The sequence below is a fragment of the Oncorhynchus keta genome, chromosome 37 (genome assembly GCF_023373465.1).
Source record: "Oncorhynchus keta strain PuntledgeMale-10-30-2019 chromosome 37, Oket_V2, whole genome shotgun sequence".
NCBI lineage: Eukaryota > Metazoa > Chordata > Actinopteri > Salmoniformes > Salmonidae > Oncorhynchus > Oncorhynchus keta.
In genome coordinates, this window is record NC_068457.1 from 26131224 (window position 1) to 26152181 (window position 20958).

The 20958-nt window shown below is 47.1% G+C and overlaps 1 protein-coding gene across 5 annotated transcripts in view; it reads left to right on the top strand.

The window, feature by feature from the left end:
- LOC118380969 (semaphorin-5B-like) overlaps positions 1-20958 on the top strand; it is a 119572-nt gene that overhangs the window by 70140 nt on the left and 28474 nt on the right. For all 5 annotated transcript variants that reach the window (XR_008096009.1, XR_008096010.1, XM_052499931.1 and 2 more), the window contains exons 5-11: positions 1006-1068; positions 1999-2097; positions 4583-4796; positions 8943-9228; positions 14143-14278; positions 16199-16406; positions 16556-16763. Coding sequence is in view for 3 of the 5 variants with exons in the window: in XM_052499931.1 (XP_052355891.1) it covers positions 1006-1068; positions 1999-2097; positions 4583-4796; positions 8943-9228; positions 14143-14278; positions 16199-16406; positions 16556-16763 (1214 nt within the window). In the remaining 2 variants the exon portion in view is untranslated. The remainder of the gene's footprint in view (positions 1-1005; positions 1069-1998; positions 2098-4582; positions 4797-8942; positions 9229-14142; positions 14279-16198; positions 16407-16555; positions 16764-20958) is intronic.

Below are 20958 nucleotides of genomic sequence, written 5' to 3' on the forward strand. Positions count from 1 at the left end.
ACAGTGGGTTAACTGGTCTGGGAACAGTGGGTTAACTGGTCTAGGAACAGTGGGTTAACTGGTCTAGGAACAGTGGGTTAACTGCCTTGTTCAGGGGAAGAACAACTGATTTTTTACCTTGTCTTCTCTGGGATTCAATTTTGCAAACTTTTGGTTACTAGGCCAACGCTCTAACCACTAGGCTTCCTTACTGAACCCAAAAAACTATTCCTTGGAAAGTTCTATGCAAAATAGGGGAACCATGTGCAAATGTTGTTGGAACATTTTGTGTTAGCTGGATGACTTGTGTTTTTGTTTTTGTTTGTCCTGTGGTCAAGATCCAATTGTTGTAGCCATGGTGATTAGACTGGAGTGATTGAGTTGGGGGGAGTAACCATGGTGATTAGACTGAGTGATTGAGTTGGGGGGAGTAGCCATGGTGATTAGACTGGAGTGATTGAGTGGGGGGAGTAACCATGGTGATTAGACTGGAGTGATTGAGTTGGGGGAGTAACCATGGTGATTAGACTGGAGTGATTGACTGCAATCGAGGACAGAGTATTTTTACGCACAACACACTTCAGCACTCGGCGGTCCCGTTCTGTAAGCTTGTGTGGTCTACCACTTCACGGCTGAGCCATTGTTGCTCCTAGACGTTCCACTTCACAATAACAGCACTTACATTTGACCGGGGAAGCTCTAGCAAGGCAGAAATTTGATGAACTGACTTGTTGGAAAGGTGGCATCCTATGATGGTGCCACGTTGAAAGTCAGTATGGGTCATTCTACTGCCAATGCTTGTCTATGGAGATTGCATGACTGTGCGCTCAATTTTATACACCTGTCAGCAACGGGTGTTGATTAAAAAAGGTGTCCACATACTTTTTGTGTATGTGTATGTATAGTAGTATATACAGTACATATCCCATACTAATCTGATTTAGCAAGGATCCAATCTACACATTCTGTCCACGTTATTGTGCACACGTTTATATGTCATTTTTTAAATGTAATTTTCTTCTCTAGGCAGTAGAATGGGGACCAGATGAAGACACCAAGCGGTCCTGTCAGAGCAAAGGAAAGACAGAGGTATTATAGCTGTCTGGCAGTTCTGGACACTTTAAATAGAGAAAGACAGACGACTGGTCGAATTCTACATTAAAGCGGCTGCCCTCACCAGAGATATTTAGATAAAGACAGACGACTGGTAGAATTCTACATTAAAGGGGCTGCCCTCACCAGAGATATTTAGATAAAGACAGACGACTGGTAGAATTCTACATTAAAGCGGCTGCCCTCACCAGAGATATTTAGATAAAGACAGACGACTGGTAGAATTCTACATTAAAGCGGCTGCCCTCACCAGAGATATTTAGATAGGGAAAGACAGACGACTGGTAGAATTCTACATTAAAGGGGCTGCCCTCACCAGAGACATTTAGATAGAGAAAGACAGACGACTGGTAGAATTCTACATTAAAGGGGCTGCCCTCACCAGAGATATTTAGATAGGGAAAGACAGACGACTGGTAGAATTCTACATTAAAGGGGCTGCCCTCACCAGAGATATTTAGATAGAGAAAGACAGACGACTGGTAGAATTCTACATTAAAGGGGCTGCCCTCACCAGAGACATTTAGATAGAGAAAGACAGACGACTGGTAGAATTCTACATTAAAGGGGCTGCCCTCACCAGAGACATTTAGATAGAGAAAGACAGACGACTGGTAGAATTCTACATTAAAGGGGCTGCCCTCACCAGAGATATTTAGATAGAGAAAGACAGACGACTGGTAGAATTCTACATTAAAGGGGCTGCCCTCACCAGAGATATTTAGATAGAGAAAGACAGACGACTGGTAGAATTCTACATTAAAGGGGCTGCCCTCACCAGAGATATTTAGATAGCTTCAATGAAGTGTACTAGAAGCTGTACTAACCTTGTCCAGGAAGAAATGAATAGACTATTGTATGGTGGTGTTATGACATCTTTGACCTCCCGTGTTCCCGTCCCCACAGGATGAATGTCAGAACTACATCCGGGTCCTGCTTATCACCGGGAGGCGGATCTTTACCTGTGGAACCAACGCCTTTACCCCCGTCTGCACCACCCGGCAGGTGAGAGAGAGAGGGAGAGGAGGATGAAGATAGAGTTGAAGGAGAGAGGAGTAACAGGAGAGGGGGTGAGAGAGGAGTAACAGGAGAGGGAGATGAGAGAGGAGTAACAGGAGAGGGAGATGAGAGAGGATTAACAGGAGAGGGAGATGAGAGAGGAGTAACAGGAGAGGGAGATGAGAGAGGAGTAACAGGAGAGGGAGATGAGAGAGGAGTATCAGGAGAGGGAGATGATAGAGGAGTAACAGGAGAGGGAGATGAGAGAGGAGTAACAGGAGAGGGAGATGAGAGAGGAGTAACAGGAGAGGGAGATGAGAGAGGAGTAACAGGAGAGGGGGGTGAGAGAGTAACAGGAGAGGGAGATGAGAGAGGAGTAACAGGAGAGGGAGATGAGAGAGGAGTAACAGGAGAGGGGGATGAGAGGAGTAACAGGAGAGGGGATGAGAGAGTAAACAGGAGAGGGGGTGAGAGAGTAACAGGAGAGGGAGATGAGAGAGGAGTATCAGGAGAGGGAGATGAGAGAGGAGTAACAGGAGAGGGAGATGAGAGAGGAGTAACAGGAGAGGGAGATGAGAGAGGATTAACAGGAGAGGGAGATGAGAGAGGAGTAACAGGAGAGGGAGATGAGAGAGGATTAACAGGAGAGGGAGATGAGAGAGGATTAACAGGAGAGGGAGATGAGAGGGAGTAACAGGAGAGGGAGATGAGAGAGGAGTAACAGGAGAGGGAGATGAGAGAGGAGTAACAGGAGAGGGAGATGAGAGAGGAGTAACAGGAGAGGGAGATGAGAGAGGAGTAACAGGAGAGGGAGATGAGAGAGGAGTAACAGGAGAGGGAGATGAGAGAGGAGTAACAGGAGAGGGAGATGAGAGAGGAGTAACAGGAGAGGGAGATGAGAGAGGAGTAACAGGAGAGGGAGATGAGAGAGGAGTAACAGGAGAGGGAGATGAGAGAGGAGTAACAGGAGAGGGAGATGAGAGAGGAGTAACAGGAGAGGGAGATGAGAGAGGAGTAACAGGAGAGGGAGATGAGAGAGGAGTAACAGGCGAGGGAGATGAGAGAGGAGTAACAGGCGAGGGAGATGAGAGAGGAGTAACAGGAGAGGGAGAGGGAGATGAGAGAGGAGTAACAGGAGAGGGAGAGGGAGATGAGAGAGGAGTAACAGGAGAGAGAGAGGGAGATGAGAGAGGAGTAACAGGAGAGGGAGATGAGAGAGAAGTGACAGGATGGAGCACTCTGTTCACAATGTTGAACAGCAAACCACTGACCCACACTACGCCACGACACGCTTTCTGACACCTACCGGTACAGTAGAATCCGGGATTCATCCGTAAAGAGCACACCTCTCCAGCGTGCCAGTGGCCATCCTAGGTGAGCCTTTGCCCACTGAAGTCGGTTACGACGCCGAACTGCAGTCAGGTTAAGACGGCAAGAACACAGATCATCTTCCCTGAGACGATTTCTGGCAGTTTGTGCAGAAATGATTTGGTTGTGCAAACCCACAGTGTCATCCGCTGTCCGGGTGGCTGGTCTCAGACGATCCCGCAGGTGAAGAAGCCGGATGAGGGCTGGCGTGGTTCGCGGTTGTAAGGTCAGTTGGACCTGCTGTCAAATTCTCAAAAACAACGTTGGAGTGGGCTTATGGTAGAGAAATTAACATTCACTTCTCTGGCAACAGCTCTGGTGGACATTCCTGCAGTCAGCATGCCAATTGCACCCCCCTCAAAACTTGAGACATCTGTGGCATTGTGTTGTGTAACAAAACTGCACATTTTAGAGTGGCCTTTTATTGTCCCCCACATAAGATGCACTAACAGGGATATAAACAAATTTGTGGCCAAAATTTGAGAGATAAGCTTTTTGTGCGTATGGAACATTTCTGGGATCTTTTATTTCAGCAGATGAAACATGGGACCAACACTTTCCATGTTGCGTTTCTATTTTTGTTCAGTATAGTATGAAGTCATGTTTTGGCCATGCATACTATATAGCAGGTGTCTGCGGCAAAACCGGAAGAAATCTGTTCTCCAGTATTCCCACGAGTAAAAGAGGAGACATGATTGTGTCTCATTGTAATCAACGTATGAAGGGATTGTTATTTTCAAATACAATATATTTTTCGGCTTAGTCGTGGTCTATTTACAGTGTAAAAATTATAATAATTATGTTCTGGGCCCCTGACATCCGCTCTGACAAAAATCATCCCTTAGCTGAATGGAGTGGCCTGTTCCTGCTGTTTAGGATCCTAGTATGGACATCTGGACATACCTCTATCTAAACACCCTCTATCCTATAATAATAATATAATATAATATATGCCATTTAGCTGACGCTTTTATCCAAAGCGACTTACAGTCATGTGTGCATACATTCTACGTATGTGTGGTCCCGGGAATCGAACCCACTACCCTGGCGTTTCAAGCGCCATGCTCTACCAACTGAGCCACAGCAGAACCACTATCCTCACCCTTCTTCCATCCTCTTCCAGATAGGAAACATCAGTCGGGTGATGGACACGGTGAACGGGGTGGCGAGATGCCCCTACGACCCGCGTCACAACTCCACTGCCATGGTAACAGAGAAGGGCGAACTCTACGCCGCCACTGTCATCGACTTCTCGGGTCGTGACCCCGTCATCTACCGTAGCCTTGGTAACATGCCGCCGCTGCGAACAGCCCAGTACAACTCCAAATGGCTCAACGGTAAACTCTCATGTGTACCATAAACTCTTTGGAAAAAAGAGAACCCTTTTGGTTCCAGGTAGAACCTATTCAGTTCCAGGTAGAACCCTTTTGGGCTCTAGGTACGTGGAACCCAGAAGGGTTCTACCTCGAACCAAAAAGGGTTATCCTATAGGGATAGCCAAAGAACTCTTTTGGAACTATTTTGTCTAATAGTGTGGGAATAGAATTACAATTGGATCATGACTGTACTTCCTGCTTTGCTTCCTGGTTATGGGTACATTCAATATGGCTGCCGGTCCACCCATCAGGGAACATGACTTGATGGGGTATTTTGCATTCTAGCAATTCTATGTCAATGCCAATACATTACTGAACAGCCAACTGTAACTGGCTAGAGGCACTCCTTATGTTGTAACGTGAAAGGAATCCTAGAGGATGAGTCCTAATGGTAATGGGAAAGGAATCCTAGAGGATGAGTCCTAATGGTAATGGGAAAGGAATCCTAGAGGATGAGTCCTAATGGTAATGGGAAAGGAATCCTAGAGGATGAGTCCTAATGGTAATGGGAAAGTGTAAGGAAGAGAAAACTACTGATTCCATGCCAAGAACATCACTGCTCACATTCCTGCCGCTGCATCAGCCGTTTGGAGCTGAAAGATGCGTTGAAGATGTCGTTCCCATAGCAACGATTAAAACATTCCCTAACCAGAAACCGTGGATTGATGGCAGCATCCGCGTGAAACTGAAAGCGCGAACCACTGCTTTTAATCAGGGCAAGGTGACTGGTAACATGACCGAATACAAACAGTGCAGCTATTCCCTCCGCAAGGCTATCAAACAAGCTAAGCGTCAGTATAGAGACAAAGTAGAATCTCAATTCAACGGCTCAGACACAAGAGGCATGTGGCAGGGTCTACAGTCAATCACGGATTACAAAAAGAAAACCAGCCCCGTCACGGACCAGGATGTCTTGCTCCCAGGCAGACTAAATAACTTTTTTGCCCGCTTTGAGGACAATACAGTGCCACTGACACGGCCTGCAACGAAAACATGCGGTCTCTCCTTCACTGCAGCCGAGGTGAGTAAAACATATAAATGTGTTAACCCTCGCAAGGCTGCAGGCCCAGACGGCATCCCCAGCCGCGCCCTCAGAGCATGCGCAGACCAGCTGGCCGGTGTGTTTACGGACATATTCAATCAATCCCTATACCAGTCTGCTGTTCCCACATGCTTCAAGAGGGCCACCATTGTTCCTGTTCCCAAGAAAGCTAAGGTAACTGAGCTTAACGACTACCGCCCTGTAGCACTCACTTTCGTCATCATGAAGTGCTTTGAGAGACTAGTCAAGGACCATATCACCTCCACCCTACCTGACACCCTAGACCCACTCCAATTTGCTTACCGCCCAAATAGGTCCACAGACGATGCAATCTCAACCACACTGCACACTGCCCTAACCCATCTGGACAAGAGGAATACCTATGTGAGAATGCTGTTCATCGACTACAGCTCGGCATTTAACACCATAGTACCCTCCAAGCTCGTCATCAAGCTCGAGACCCTGGGTCTCGACCCCGCCCTGTGCAACTGGGTACTGGACTTCCTGACGGGCCGCCCCAGGTGGTGAGGGTAGGCAACAACATCTCCACCCCGCTGATCCTCAAAACTGGGGCCCCACAAGGGTGCGTTCTGAGCCCTCTCCTGTACTCCCTGTTCACCCACGACTGCGTGGCCACGCACGCCTCCAACTCAATCATCAAGTTTGCGGACGACACAACAGTGGTAGGCTTGATTACCAACAACGACGAGACGGCCTACAGGGAGGAGGTGAGGGCCCTCGGAGTGTGGTGTCAGGAAAATAACCTCACACTCAACGTCAACAAAACTAAGGAGATGATTGTGGACTTCAGGAAACAGCAGAGGGAACACCCCCCTATCCACATCGATGGAACAGTAGTGGAGAGGGTAGTAAGTTTTAAGTTCCTCAGCATACACATCACAGACAAACTGAATTGGTCCACTCACACAGACAGCATCGTGAAGAAGGCGCAGCAGCGCCTCTTCAACCTCAGGAGGCTGAAGAAATTTGGCTTGTCACCAAAAGCACTCACAAACTTCTACAGATGCACAATCGAGAGCATCCTGTATCACCGCCTGGTACGGCAACTGCTCCGCCCACTACCGTAAGGCTCTCCAGAGGGTAGTGAGGTCTGCACAACGCATAACCGGGGGCAAACTACCTGCCCTCCAGGACACCTACACCACCCAATGTTACAGGAAGGCCATAAAGATCATCAAGGACAACAACCACCCGAGCCACTGCCTGTTCACCCCGCTATCATCCAGAAGGCGAGGTCAGTACAGGTGCATCAAAGCTGGGACCGAGAGACTGAAAAACAGCTTCTATCTCAAGGCCATCAGACTGTTAAACAGCATTGAGTGGCTGCTGCCAACACACTGACACTGACTCAACTCCAGCCACTTTAATAATGGGAATTGATGGGAAATGATGTAAAATATATCACTAGCCACTTTAAACAATGCTACCTAATATAATGTTTACATACCCTACATTATTCATCTCATATGCATACGTATATACTGTACTCTATATCATCTACTGCATCCTTATGTAATACATGTATCACTAGCCACTTTAACTATGCCACTTTGTTTACATACTCATCTCATATGTATATACTGTACTCGATACCATCTACTGTAGAGCCTATGCTGCTCTGTACCATCACTCATTCATATATCTTTATGTACATATTCTTTATCCCCTTACACTGTGTATAAGACAGTAGTTTTGGAAGTGTTAGTTAGATTACTTGTTGGTTATTACTGCATTGTCGGAACTAGAAGCACAAGCATTTCGCTACACTCGCATTAACATCTGCTAACCATGTGTATGTGACAAATAACATTTGATTTGATGATTTGATTTGATACCATATCTCATGCCTAACTTACACCTTCCCTCCCTCTCTTTCTCTATTCCTGTCTTCTGCCCTCCCTCTCACCCTCCCCTTCTCCCTTCTTCTTCTTCCCCTCCTCCCCTCCCTCCTCCCCTCCCTCTCGCCCTCCCCTTCTCCCTTCTTCTTCTTCTTCCCTCCTCCCCTCCCTCCTCCCTCCCCTTCTCCCTTCTTCTTCTTGTTCCCCTCCCCTCCCCCCCTCCCTCTCCCTCCCCTTCTCCCTTCTTCTTGTTCCCCCCTCCTCCCCTCCCTCCTCTCCTCCCTCTCCCCCCCTCCCCTTCTCCCTTCTTCTTCTTCTTCTTCTTCTTCTTCTTCTTCTTCCCTCTTCTTCTTCTTCTTCTTCTTCTTCTTCCCCCCTTCCCTTCTTCTTCCCCTCCTCCCTCCTCCCTCCTCCCTCCTCCCTCCTCCCTCTCTCTCGCCCTCCCCTTCTCCTTCTTCTTCTTCTTCCCCTCCTTCCCCTCCCTCCTCCCCTCCCTCCCCTCCCCTCCCCTTCTTCTTCTTCTTCTTCCCCTCCTCCCCTCCCTCCTCCCCTCTCTCTCTCGCCCTCCCCTTCTCCATTCTTCTTCTTCTTCCCCTCCTCCCCCCTCCCTCTCCCCTCCCCTCCTCCCTTCTTCTCCCTCCCTCCCTCCCTCCTTCTTCTTCTTCTTCTTCTTCTTCTTCCCCTCCCCCTCCTCTCTCTCCTCCCCTCCCTCCTCCTCCCTCTCCCTCTCCCCTCCTCCCCTTCTCCTTCTCCTTCTTCTTCTTCTTCCTCCTTCTTCTTCTTCCCTCCTTCTTCTTCCTTCTTCTTCTTCTTCTCTTCTTCTTCCCCTTCCCCTCCCTCCCTCCTCCCCTCCCTTCTTCCTTCTTCCCTCCCTCTCCTCTCCCTCCCTCCTCCCCTCCCTCTCGCCCTCCCCTTCTCCCTTCTTCTTCTTCTTCTTCTTCTTCTTCTTCTTCTTCTTCCCTCCCCCTCCTCCCCCTCCTCCCCTCCCTCCCCTCCCCCTCTCCTTCTTCTTCTTCTTCCCCTCCTCCCCTCCCTCCCTCCCCTCCCTCTCTCCCCTTCTCCCTTCTTCTTCTTCTTCCCCTTCCCCTCCCTCCCTCCTCCCCTCCCTCCTTCCCTCTCTCCTCCCCTCCCTCCTCCCCTCCCTCTCGCCCTCCCCTTCTCCCTTCTTCTTCTTCTTCTTCTTCCCTCCTTCCCTCTCTCCTCCAGACCCTCACTTTATCTCAGTCTACGAGGTGGGTCTCTTCACCTATTTCTTCCTGAGAGAGAACGCAGTCGAACACGACTGCGGTCGCACCGTGTTCTCCCGGGTCGCCCGGGTCTGTAAGAACGACGTGGGCGGTCGCTTCCTATTGGAGGACACTTGGACTACGTTCATGAAGGCGCGGTTGAACTGCTCGCGGTCAGGAGAGATCCCCTTCTACTATAACGAACTGCAGAGCACCTTCTATCTGCCAGAACAGGACCTCATCTACGGCATCTTCACCACCAACGTGTGAGTGACACACGCGCACACACACCTACACACAGACGCACATACACACACACACACACACACATAAAATGAACACACACATTGTCAGTGATACACACACAGGCACTTTTACATGTACAGAACCAGTCAGTAGTTTGGACACCTACTCAAATATTTGTTTCACACTTTTTTGGTTACTACATGATTCCATGTGTGTTATTTCATCGTTTTGATGTCTTCACTATTATTCTACAATGTAGAAAATAGTAAAAATACAGAAAAACCCTGGAATGAGTAGGTGTGTCCAAACTTTTGACTGGTACTGTATATATATACATGTATAGATGCAGACACACACACACACACACACACACACACACACACACACACACACACACACACACACACACATTTTGCACACCTTTAAAACAGCAGTGAATGAGCATAGTTTAGTAGCACACACACACACACACACACACACACACACACACACACACACACACACACACACACACACACACACATAGACACACATCTGCAAAAGAACAAGGAGGACCTTTAAAACAGCCCCAATGAGTGAATGAGCATAATTTAGTAGCCACACACACACACAACAGACGCACAAGCTCACTTACACACACCTTTATTCTCCATCTATCCAGTCCTACTTAGTTTTAGTCAATTTATTTCCACATTGCCCTAACGGCATCCTGTTGAGGCTGAAGGTTTTACAGATGCTAAGAAGCATATTACACATTTCAAGCTGTTTGGACAAATGCTGAGAGGAGGGAAGTGAAAATCACTTCTCGGGTCTTTTCTTCTCCCGTCTCTGTCTGTGTTGGTGCCCTTGGCTTAGTGACAGAGCAGAACCTTGTCTGGGAGAGACGCTTTAGTCCGCAAGGAAGAATGGTGTTGGAGGATAACCACTTAAGAACATTTCTGTGTGACTGTGAAACACTTAAATAGTTTTCAAACTCAAAGGGTTGTGGAAATTGATTGTGGTGAACCATTTGTGTTAGTTAACCCTGTCAGGTTTTGGGTTGCTGTCTGTCTGTCAGTCTGACGGTCAGTCTGACGGTCCTACTCTGTGGATAGCCCAAAGCATCATATCCTGTCCAGAAGCTCCTCCCTGCCAGCCTATAGTCCCATGTGCCTTATCATTGGTCTGTTCAGAACCAACACCCAGAATCCCCTCTCTGCCAGTCTATAGTCCCATGTGCCTTATCATTGGTCTGTTCAGAACCAACACCCAGAATCCCCTCTCTGCCAGCCTATAGTCCCATGTGCCTTATCATTGGTCTGTTCAGAACCAACACCCAGAATCCCCTCTCTGCCAGTCTATAGTCCCATGTGCCTTATCATTGGTCTGTTCAGAACCCCTCTCTGCCAGTCTATAGTCCCATGTACCTTATCATTGGTCTGTTCAGAACCCCTCTCTGCCAGTCTATAGTCCCATGTACCTTATCATTGGTCTGTTCAGAACCCCTCTCTGCCAGTCTATAGTCCCATGTACCTTATCATTGGTCTGTTCAGAACCCCTCTCTGCCAGTCTATAGTCCCATGTACCTTATCATTGGTCTGTTCAGAACCCCTCTCTGCCAGTCTGTAGTCCCATGTGCCTTATCATTGGTCTGTTCAGAACCCCTCTCTGCCAGTCTATAGTCCCATGTACCTTATCATTGGTCTGTTCAGAACCCCTCTCTGCCAGTCTATAGTCCCATGTACCTTATCATTGGTCTGTTCAGAACCCCTCTCTGCCAGTCTATAGTCCCATGTACCTTATCATTGGTCTGTTCAGAACCCCTCTCTGCCAGTCTGTAGTCCCATGTTCCTTATCATTGGTCTGTTCAGAACCCCTCTCTGCCAGTCTATAGTCCCATGTTCCTTCTCCATTGGTCTGTTCAGAACCCCTCTCTAATAGACTCAGTACCAGTAGTTATAACACACTATATTAGTGTGGTAGGCTTCTAACCCATCTACCTCTCCTCCTAGACCCTGTTATTAACATGATGTAAACCTACACACTGCAGTACAGTCAGCCACAGTACAGTCAGCTACAGCCAGCTACAGTACAGTCAGCTACAGTACAATCTGATACAGGACTGTCTGCTACAGTACAGTCAGCTACAGTAAGCTATGGTACAGTCAGATACAGTACAGTCAGCTACAGCCAGCTACAGTACAGTCAGCCACAGTACAGTCAGCTACAGCCAGCTACAGTACAGTCAGCTACAGTACAATCTGATACAGGACTGTCTGCTACAGTACAGTCAGCTACAGTAAGCTATGGTACAGTCAGATACAGTACAGTCAGCTACAGCCAGCTACAGTACAGTCAGCTACAGTACAGTCTGCTACAGTACAGTCAGCTACAGCCAGCTACAATACAGTCAGCTACAGTACAGTCAGCTACAGCCAGCTACAGTACAGTCAGCTACAGTACAGTCAGCTACAGTCAGCCACAGTACAGTCAGCTACAATACAGTCAGCTACAGTACAGTCAGCTACAGTCAGCTACAGTACAGTCAGCTACAGTACAGTCTGATACAGTACAGCCTGATACAGTACAGTCAGCTACAGTACAGTCAGCTACAGTACAGTCAGCTACAGTACAGTCAGATACAGTCAGCCACAGTACAGTCAGCTACAATACAGTCAGCTACAGTACAGTCAGCTACAGTCAGCTACAGTACAGTCAGCTACAGTACAGTCTGATACAGTACAGCCTGATACAGTACAGTCAGCTACAGTACAGTCAGATACAGTACAGTCAGATACAGTACAGTCAGCTACAGTACAGTCAGATACAGTACAGTCTGATGCAGTACAGTCAGCTACAGTACAGTCAGCTACAGTACATTCAGATACAGTACATTCAGATACAGTACAGTCTGATGCAGTACAGTCAGCTACAGTATAGTCAGCTACAGTATAGTCAGCTACAGTACAGTCAGATACAGTACAGTCAGCTACAGTATAGTCAGATACAGTACAGCCTGATTCAGTACAGTCAGATTCAGTACAGTCAGCTACAGTACAGTCTGATACAGTACAGTCAGATACAGTACAGTCAGCTACAGTATAGTCAGATACAGTACAGTCTGATTCAGTACAGTCAGCTACAGTACAGTCAGATACAGTACAGTCTGATACAGTACAGTCAGCTACAGTACAGTCAGCTACAGTACAGTCTGATTCAGTACAGTCAGCTACAGTACAGTCTGATACAGTACAGTCAGATACAGTACAGTCAGCTACAGTACAGTCAGATACAGTACAGCCTGATTCAGTACAGTCAGCTACAGTACAGTCTGATACAGTACAGTCAGCTACAGTACAGTCAGCTACAGTACAGTCAGATACAGTACAGTCTGATACAGTACAGTCAGATACAGTACAGTCAGCTACAGTACAGTCAGATACAGTACAGTCTGATACAGTACAGTCAGATACAGTACAGTCAGATACAGTACAGTCTGATACAGTACAGTCTGATTCAGTACAGTCTGATTCAGTACAGTCAGATTCAGTACAGTCAGATTCAGTACAGTCTGATACAGTACAGTCAGCTACAGTACAGTCAGATACAGTACAGTCAGATACAGTACAGTCAGATACAGTACAGTCAGATACAGTACAGTCTGATACAGTACAGTCTGATTCAGTACAGTCAGATACAGTACAGTACCCCAGTGGTTCCTTTCATACCTGTACTAATGGTCCTATTGAGAGAGAGCGGTAGCATCAATTTGGGCCCATATTACTGGCACAAGCACTCTTCTGTCTGAGGTCCATTTTGGACTCACCCAGGGCAGAGCTAAAAGGCTTGTAAACTCTGAGGTATTGAGAAAGACATCTTATCCCAGTAGCACAGACAAAAGACAGGCTGCAAGGCATTGAAACGATAGTGATCTCAGGTATCCTCCAGGGATAACAGGAACTGCTCTGAAAGACCTTAGTGATGAAGACGTGGTGTGTCTTGATCTGCGCCTGGATCTTCTCCGATTCGGAAGGTTTTACCATATAAATAGAATCTATAGAAAGGGCTTGGAACCTCTGACCCTGGCAATTTGACTGTTACACCGGTGCACTCCCAATGGCTGCCAGTCCACCCATTATGACATCATTGACTTGAATGTTCTGTAGATTCTATTACTATGTGTTTCGGTTGCAGTTCCTTTTCTAGTCCTTTTCTACCCCTTTCCCTCCTTTTACCAGTGAATACCTTTGTCTGTGTTGCAGCTGAGAGGTTTGAATGACTGTGAGGATTGTTTAAGATGAGATGGGAGCACAGGTCTATAGGAAAAGAAAGACAAGTCTGTGCCAGCACTGGGAGATCATCAAACATCATTATCCTGTCATTATCCTGGCATTATCCTGTCATTATCCTGTCATTATGGTGTCATTGTCCTGTCATTGTCTAGGCATTATCCTGTCATTATCGTGTCATTATCTTGTCGGTATCCTGTCATTATCGTGTCATTATCTTGCCATTATCCTGTCATTATCCTGTCATTATCCAATTATGTGCCATATTGTACCTTATATTCATAGTGATGACTATTATAATTGATAGATAAATGTCTCTGTATACTGTAGACGTCATTAAGCTCTCTTTTGAACTAAGAACATAAGTAGGTCTTACGCATCAATTCAGTTCTTTATGAACAGTAGTTTCCTGTATCAAATAGGCTGCTGTATTTTTCCTGCTGATGTTCATACAAAGGGCTTTATAGACACATTTGATGGATTGGATTGAAAAAAGTGGACGGCGCTCAACCAACGCGAGTCGAGGTGCAACCAAAACATTTGATCCTCATTGAAAAGGAAAGGGCACAACGCTCGCTCACCGTTAAAAACAGTATCGATTGGTTCACTGCCATGGCCTCTGAGTCACGGTTTCCTGACGTCTTTATGTCCCTCTCTTCCGAACAGGAACAGCATCTCTGCGTCGGCTGTGTGTGCTTTCAACCTCAGCGCCATCACCCAGGCGTTCAACGGACCGTTCCGTTACCAGGAGAACCCTCGTACAAGCTGGCTCTCCACCCCCAACCCCATCCCCAACTTCCAGGTAGGGGGCGATGCAAACTGTCTGGTCTTCTACTAGATTCCTTCTTTCACTGTTTACCAGCCCTCTACTCAGGGACCAAGATGTTTCACGTATGTCTGAACTAGCACACCTGATTCCACTGGTCAATGACTCAAATGAGCCTTTCATCACACCTGATTCCACTGGTCAATGACTCAAATGAGCCTTTCATCACACCTGATTCCACTGGTCAATGACTCAAATGAGCCTTTCATCACACCTGATTCCACTGGTCAATGACTCAAATGAGCCTTTCATCACACCTGATTCCACTAGTCAATGACTCAAATGAGCCTTTCATCACACCTGATTCCACTGGTCAATGACTCAAATGAGCCTTTCATCACACCTGATTCCACTAGTCAATGACTCAAATGAGCCTTTCATCACACCTGATTCCACTAGTCAATGACTCAAATGAGCCTTTCATCACACCTGATTCCACTGGTCAATGACTCAAATGAGACTTTCATCACACCTGATTCCACTGGTCGATGACTCAAATTAGCCTTTCATCACACCTGATTCCACTGGTCAATGACTCAAATGAGCCTTTCATCACACCTGATTCCACTAGTCGATGACTCAAATGAGCCTTTCATCACACCTGATTCCACTGGTCAATGACTCAAATGAGCCTTTCATCACACCTGATTCCGCTGGTCAATGACTCAAATGAGCCTTTCATCACACCTGATTCCACTAGTCGATGACTCAAATGAGCCTTTCATCACACCTGATTCCACTAGTCAATGACTCAAATGAGCCTTTCATCACACCTGATTCCACTGGTCAATGACTCAAATGAGCCTTTCATCACACCTGATTCCACTGGTCAATGACTCAAATGAGCCTTTCATCACACCTGATTCCACTAGTCAATGACTCAAATGAGCCTTTCATCACACCTGATTCCACTAGTCGATGACTCAAATGAGCCTTTCATCACACCTGATTCCACTGGTCAATGACTCAAATGAGCCTTTCATCACACCTGATTCCACTAGTCAATGACTCAAATGAGCCTTTCATCACACCTGATTCCACTGGTCAATGACTCAAATGCCTTTCATCACACCTGCATTTCATCACACCTGATTCCACTGGTCAATGACTCAAATGAGCCTTTCATCACACCTGATTCCACTGGTCGATGACTCAAATTAGCCTTTCATCACACCTGATTCCACTAGTCAATGACTCAAATGAGCCTTTCATCACACCTGATTCCACTGGTCAATGACTCAAATTAGCCTTTCATCACACCTGATTCCACTAGTCGATGACTCAAATGAGCATTTCATCACACCTGATTCCACTGGTCAATGACTCAAATTAGCCTTTCATCACACCTGATTCCACTAGTCGATGACTCAAATGAGATGACTCAAATGAGCTCATCAATTCCACTAGACCAAATTTCATCACACCTGATTCCACTGGTCAATGACTCAAATGAGCCTTTCATCACACCTGATTCCACTAGTCAATGACTCAAATGAGCCTTTCATCACACCTGATTCCACTGGTCAATGACTCAAATGAGCCTTTCATCACACCTGATTCCACTGGACTCAATGACTCAAATGAGCCTCAAATGAGCCTTTCATCACACCTGATTCCACTGGTCGATGACTCAAATGAGCCTTTCATCACACCTGATTCCACTGGTCAATGACTCAAATTAGCCTTTCATCACACCTGATTCCACTGGTCAATGACTCAAATGAGCCTTTCATCACACCTGATTCCACTAGTCAATGACTCAAATTAGCCTTTCATCAAGCTCCTAGGCTCCACCTTGTGATCTCTGGTTTATTGCAAAATAAATCAGTATAATTTAGGATTTTTTGGGAGGGGAAAACAAATAAAAAAGTTGTCCTTCCCCGTCTGCCCCCTCAGTGTGATACCCTGGAGGAGCGAGGTCCAGGGGAGAACCAGACGGAGCGCAGCCTGCAGGACGCCCAGCGTCTCTTCCTCATGTCTGACGTGGTGCAGCCCGTCTCCACCGACCCCCTCCTGTACCAGGACAACATCCGCTTCTCCAAGCTGGTGGTGGACATCGTGCAGGGCCGAGACACCCTCTACCACGTCATGTACATCGGCACTGGTGAGTGAACAGGAAGGAGGGAGGGAGGGAGGGAGGGAGGGAGGGAGGGAGGGAAGAGAGAGAGAGAGAGAGAGAGAGAGAGAGAGAGAGAGAGAGAGAGAGAGAGAGACGGAAGCTAGAGGTCTCATTTTGTCTGTTTGTCCAATAAGAATACGGCACCATCCTGAAGGCCCTCTCCACGACCAATAAGAGCATGCGTGGGTGTTACCTGGAAGAGATGAGGCTCCTCCCTGAGGGCGAAAGCGAGCCAATCAAGAGCCTTCAAATCCTCCACAGCGATAGGTCGTTGTTTGTGGGGCTTAGCGACAGGGTGCTGAAGATCCCACTGGAAAGATGCTCCAGCTACAAAACTGAACGGTAAGAAGACCACTCCCACAAACCCTCTTCAATACCCCACCACTTATACGGCTGCAGTTCAATCAAACCTGCTTTTGCAATGTTTACGAAGTGGCTTTGTTTATAAACTACTTCCTGTACACTTCTTGTTCTGGAAAGTGGATGTATCTACTGGTGAGGGCAGAGTCCAGAAGATAACAATAATATTGTATCAGTATTCTACCTGAAGCTAATCATCTTAGTGACAGTTAATTGGAAAGAAGCCAAATGTTCTGTCCTCCAGCCTAGCAGGGTCTGACTGATTCAGACAGGAAGTAGTCACGTGCAGGAATGGTGACATTATTACTGTTATGACGACTGATATATGAGGTCTCCTCCATCCCACAGCCCTCCGTAGCTTCCATAGGACCTCAGACACCCAATGATATCACACCTTACTGTACAGTATGAAGAATGGTGGTGTTATCACTATAATGATATCACACCTTACTGTACAGTATGAAGAATGGTGGTGTTATCACTATAATGATATCACACCTTACTGTACAGTATGAAGAATGGTGGTGTTATCACTATAATGATATCACACCTTACTGTACAGTATGAAGAATGGTGGTGTTATCACTATAATGATATCACACCTTACTGTACAGTATGAAGAATGGTGGTCTTATGACTACTGATATATAAGGTTTCTGACACTCCTGTAGCTTCCATAGGTTGCACATCCTGTCCACCTCTAACAGCCAATGCCATGACACCTCACCATACATACAGTGTTATGACTACTGATATATGGGGTTTAATACATATTAGCATATCATTATTTAATATCTACATTCATTTATAATATATGCCATTTAGCAGGCGCTTTTATTCATTCAGTATCAGTCGAACAGCATTTGCCAGTCATTCACTCATGAATAACACCATACTTAATCTGCCATGTCATTACCCCCTGTTTATACTGTACAGATGCAGTCAGATATATTGGCACCAATGCATGATATATTGGCACCCTTGCATGACTCACCTTTTCTTCTCAAATACGGGGGGTTCTAACTGAAATTGAAAAAAATTATTGGCCTAGACTAAATTATTCAAAATTGTAATTAACTTGGTTGGAGGATTCTCATTTACTGTGTAATTTATCTCACCTGTGGCAAGTTGCAGGTGCCTGCAGGGTAAAAATAGCAATTGAACAAGTTTTGAAAAGAAAAAACAGCTAATTCTACTCAGTTGCACTCCTTTTGTAAAGTGCAATGTGTCAACATTTGGCCACATTTGTAACCAATCCAGCTGAGGCTTCCTGTAATTACATTTGACCTCTCCGGTTGGATGGATCCCTGCTAGCTCCTTGTGAACACTGCCCTCTGCCTCTCCCGGTGCTAAAACTAATTTCCTCTGGTTCCGGCTGCAGACTGGAGCCAGTACAATGGCAGTCTGGGATGGTGTTGCAGTGCCAGCAGAGGTTTTCTGTGCGATCCATCACTCTCACCTGTCAGAGGGGAGGAGGGAGGAGGGGCACAGGAAATAAATACAGTCAGGGAAAAAGAGAGAGGGAGAGAGAGGGTTGTCGTTGTGGGAAAGATAGTGAACTGACCACCTCCCTAACTGACTGGACATAGATGGATGTTAACGTGAAAGGCATCCCATTACTACAATAGATTAAGTAGTTGTCATGGTGATTGCATGTGTCCTACCCCTAGCTTTTACCACATATTTTACATATCATCCTGTGTATTAACTGTGTAATAACCATTGGCATACCACCCTGTATCCCATGTCTCTGAAGCTAAGATCCCAGTGCGCCAGGGCAGTGATTGGGGACATTGCCATGTGTAGGGTGCTGTTTTTCAGATGGGATGTTAAACGGGTGTCCTGATTCTCTGTAGTCATTAAAGATCCCATGGCACTTATCATAAGAGTTGGGTTGTTAACCCCGGTGTCCTGGCTAAAATATCCAATCTGGCCCTCATGGCCACCTAATCATCCTCTTAGCCACTCCTTCCAACTCCATGTCAGGAACTACCTAGCCTAGCCACTCCCTTCCAACTCCATGTCAGGAACTACCTAGCCTAGCCACTCCCTTCCAACTCCATGTCAGGAACCACCTAGCCTAGCCACTCCCTTCCAACTCCATGTCAGGAACTACCTAGCCTAGCCACTCCCTTCCAACCGCATGTCAGGAACCACCTAGCCTAGCCACTCCCTTCCAACCGCATGTCAGGAACTACATAGCCTAGCCACTCCCTTCCAACTCCATGTCAGGAACTACCTAGCCTAGACACTCCCTTCCAACCCTATGTCAGGAACCACCTAGCCTAGACACTCCCTTCCAACCCTATGTCAGGAACCACCTAGCCTAGACACTCCCTTCCAACCCTATGTCAGGAACCACCTAGCCTAGCCACTCCCTTCCAACCGTGTGTCAGGAACCACCTAGCCTAGACACTCCCTTCCAACCCTATGTCAGGAACCACCTAGCCTAGCCACTCCCTTCCAACCGCATGTTAGGAACCACCTAGCCTAGCCACTCCCTTCCAACCCTATGTCAGGAACCACCTAGCCTATCCACTCCCTTCCAACCCTATGTCAGGAACCACCTAGCCTAGCCACTCCCTTCCAACCCTATGTCAGGAACCACCTAGCCTAGCCACTCCCTTCCAACCGCATGTCAGGAACCAACTAGCCACTCCCTTCCAACCGCATGTCAGGAACCACCTAGCCTAGACACTCCCTTCCAAACGCATGTCAGGAACCACCTAGCCTAGCCACTCCCTTCCAACCCCATGTCAGGAACCACCTAGCCTAGACACTCCCTTCCAACCGCATGTCAGGAACCACCTAGCCACTCCCTTCCAAACGCATGTCAGGAACCACCTAGCCTAGCCACTCCCTTCCAACCGCATGTCAGGAACTACCTATCCTAGCCACTCACAACCCCATAAACCCCAGTGTGCCCCCAGGTTACGTTTTCTCTCATTATACTCTGTGTTCTGAATGGCATCTGCATGTGGAGACATTTTGTCTCTACAGACCAGGGTTACGGACCGCATGTGGCGACATTTTGGCTCTACAGGGAAATACTGTATTACATGCATAATGGATGAGAGCCCTCTCTTACTAGCAGCTTGCTTAGTGTAGTAGCTATAATCCTATAATCTATGGTAGTTATTGGCCATGTGGGTTTAGCTAGTGTGAGGAGAGTAGAATGGGGAAATGGTTAACTGGGTGAGAGTAGAATGAGGAAGTGGTTAACTGTGAGAATAGAATGAGGAAGTGGTTAACTGTGAGGAGAGTAGAATGAGGAAGTGGTTAACTGTGAGGAGAGTAGAATGAGGAAGTGGTTAACTGTGAGGAGAGTAGAATGAGGAAGTGGTTAACTGTGAGGAGAGTAGAATGAGGAAGTGGTTAAATGGGTGAGAGTAGAATGAGGAAGTGGTTAACTGTGAGGAGAGTAGAATGAGGAAGTGGTTAAATGGGTGAGAGTAGAATGAGGAAGTGGTTAACTGTGAGGAGAGTAGAATGAGGAAGTGGTTAACTGTGAGGAGAGTAGAATGAGGAAGTGGTTAACTGGGTGAGAGTAGAATGAGGAAGTGGTTAACTGTGAGGAGAGTAGAATGAGGAAATGGTTAACTGGGGGGTAGAATGAGGGGTGGTTAACTGTGAGGAGAGTAGGAGGAAGTGGTTAACTGGGGTTGGGGAAGAATGAGGAAGTGGTTAGACTGGGAGGAGTGGGAAAAGGGGTGGAGGCTGGGGTAAGAGGGATGGAGGCTGGGGTTGGGGGAAAGAGGGGTAGATGCTGGGGTTGGGGGGAAGAGGAGTCCGAGGGTTGGGGGGGGAAGAGGTAGAGGCTGGGATTGGTGGGAAAAGGGGTGGAGGCTGGGGTTGGGGGGAAGAGGAGTAGAGGCTGGCGTTGGGGGAAAAGAGGTAGAGGCTGGGATTGGTGGGAAAAGGAGCCCGGGGTGGGGGAAGAGGAGTGGAGGCTGGGGTTGGGGGGTGGACAGAATGGAGTGGAGGCTGGGATTGGGGTTATATTCCATTCTAGAGGCTGGGGTTGGGTGGGAAGTTTTCTACAATAATGTAGGGGCTTTATTGGGGTTTTCCTCCCAGGATATATACACAAACACAACAGCACGCACACACACACATGTTGATTACACACACACACACACACACACACATACATTACATTGACAGACAGATATTGATT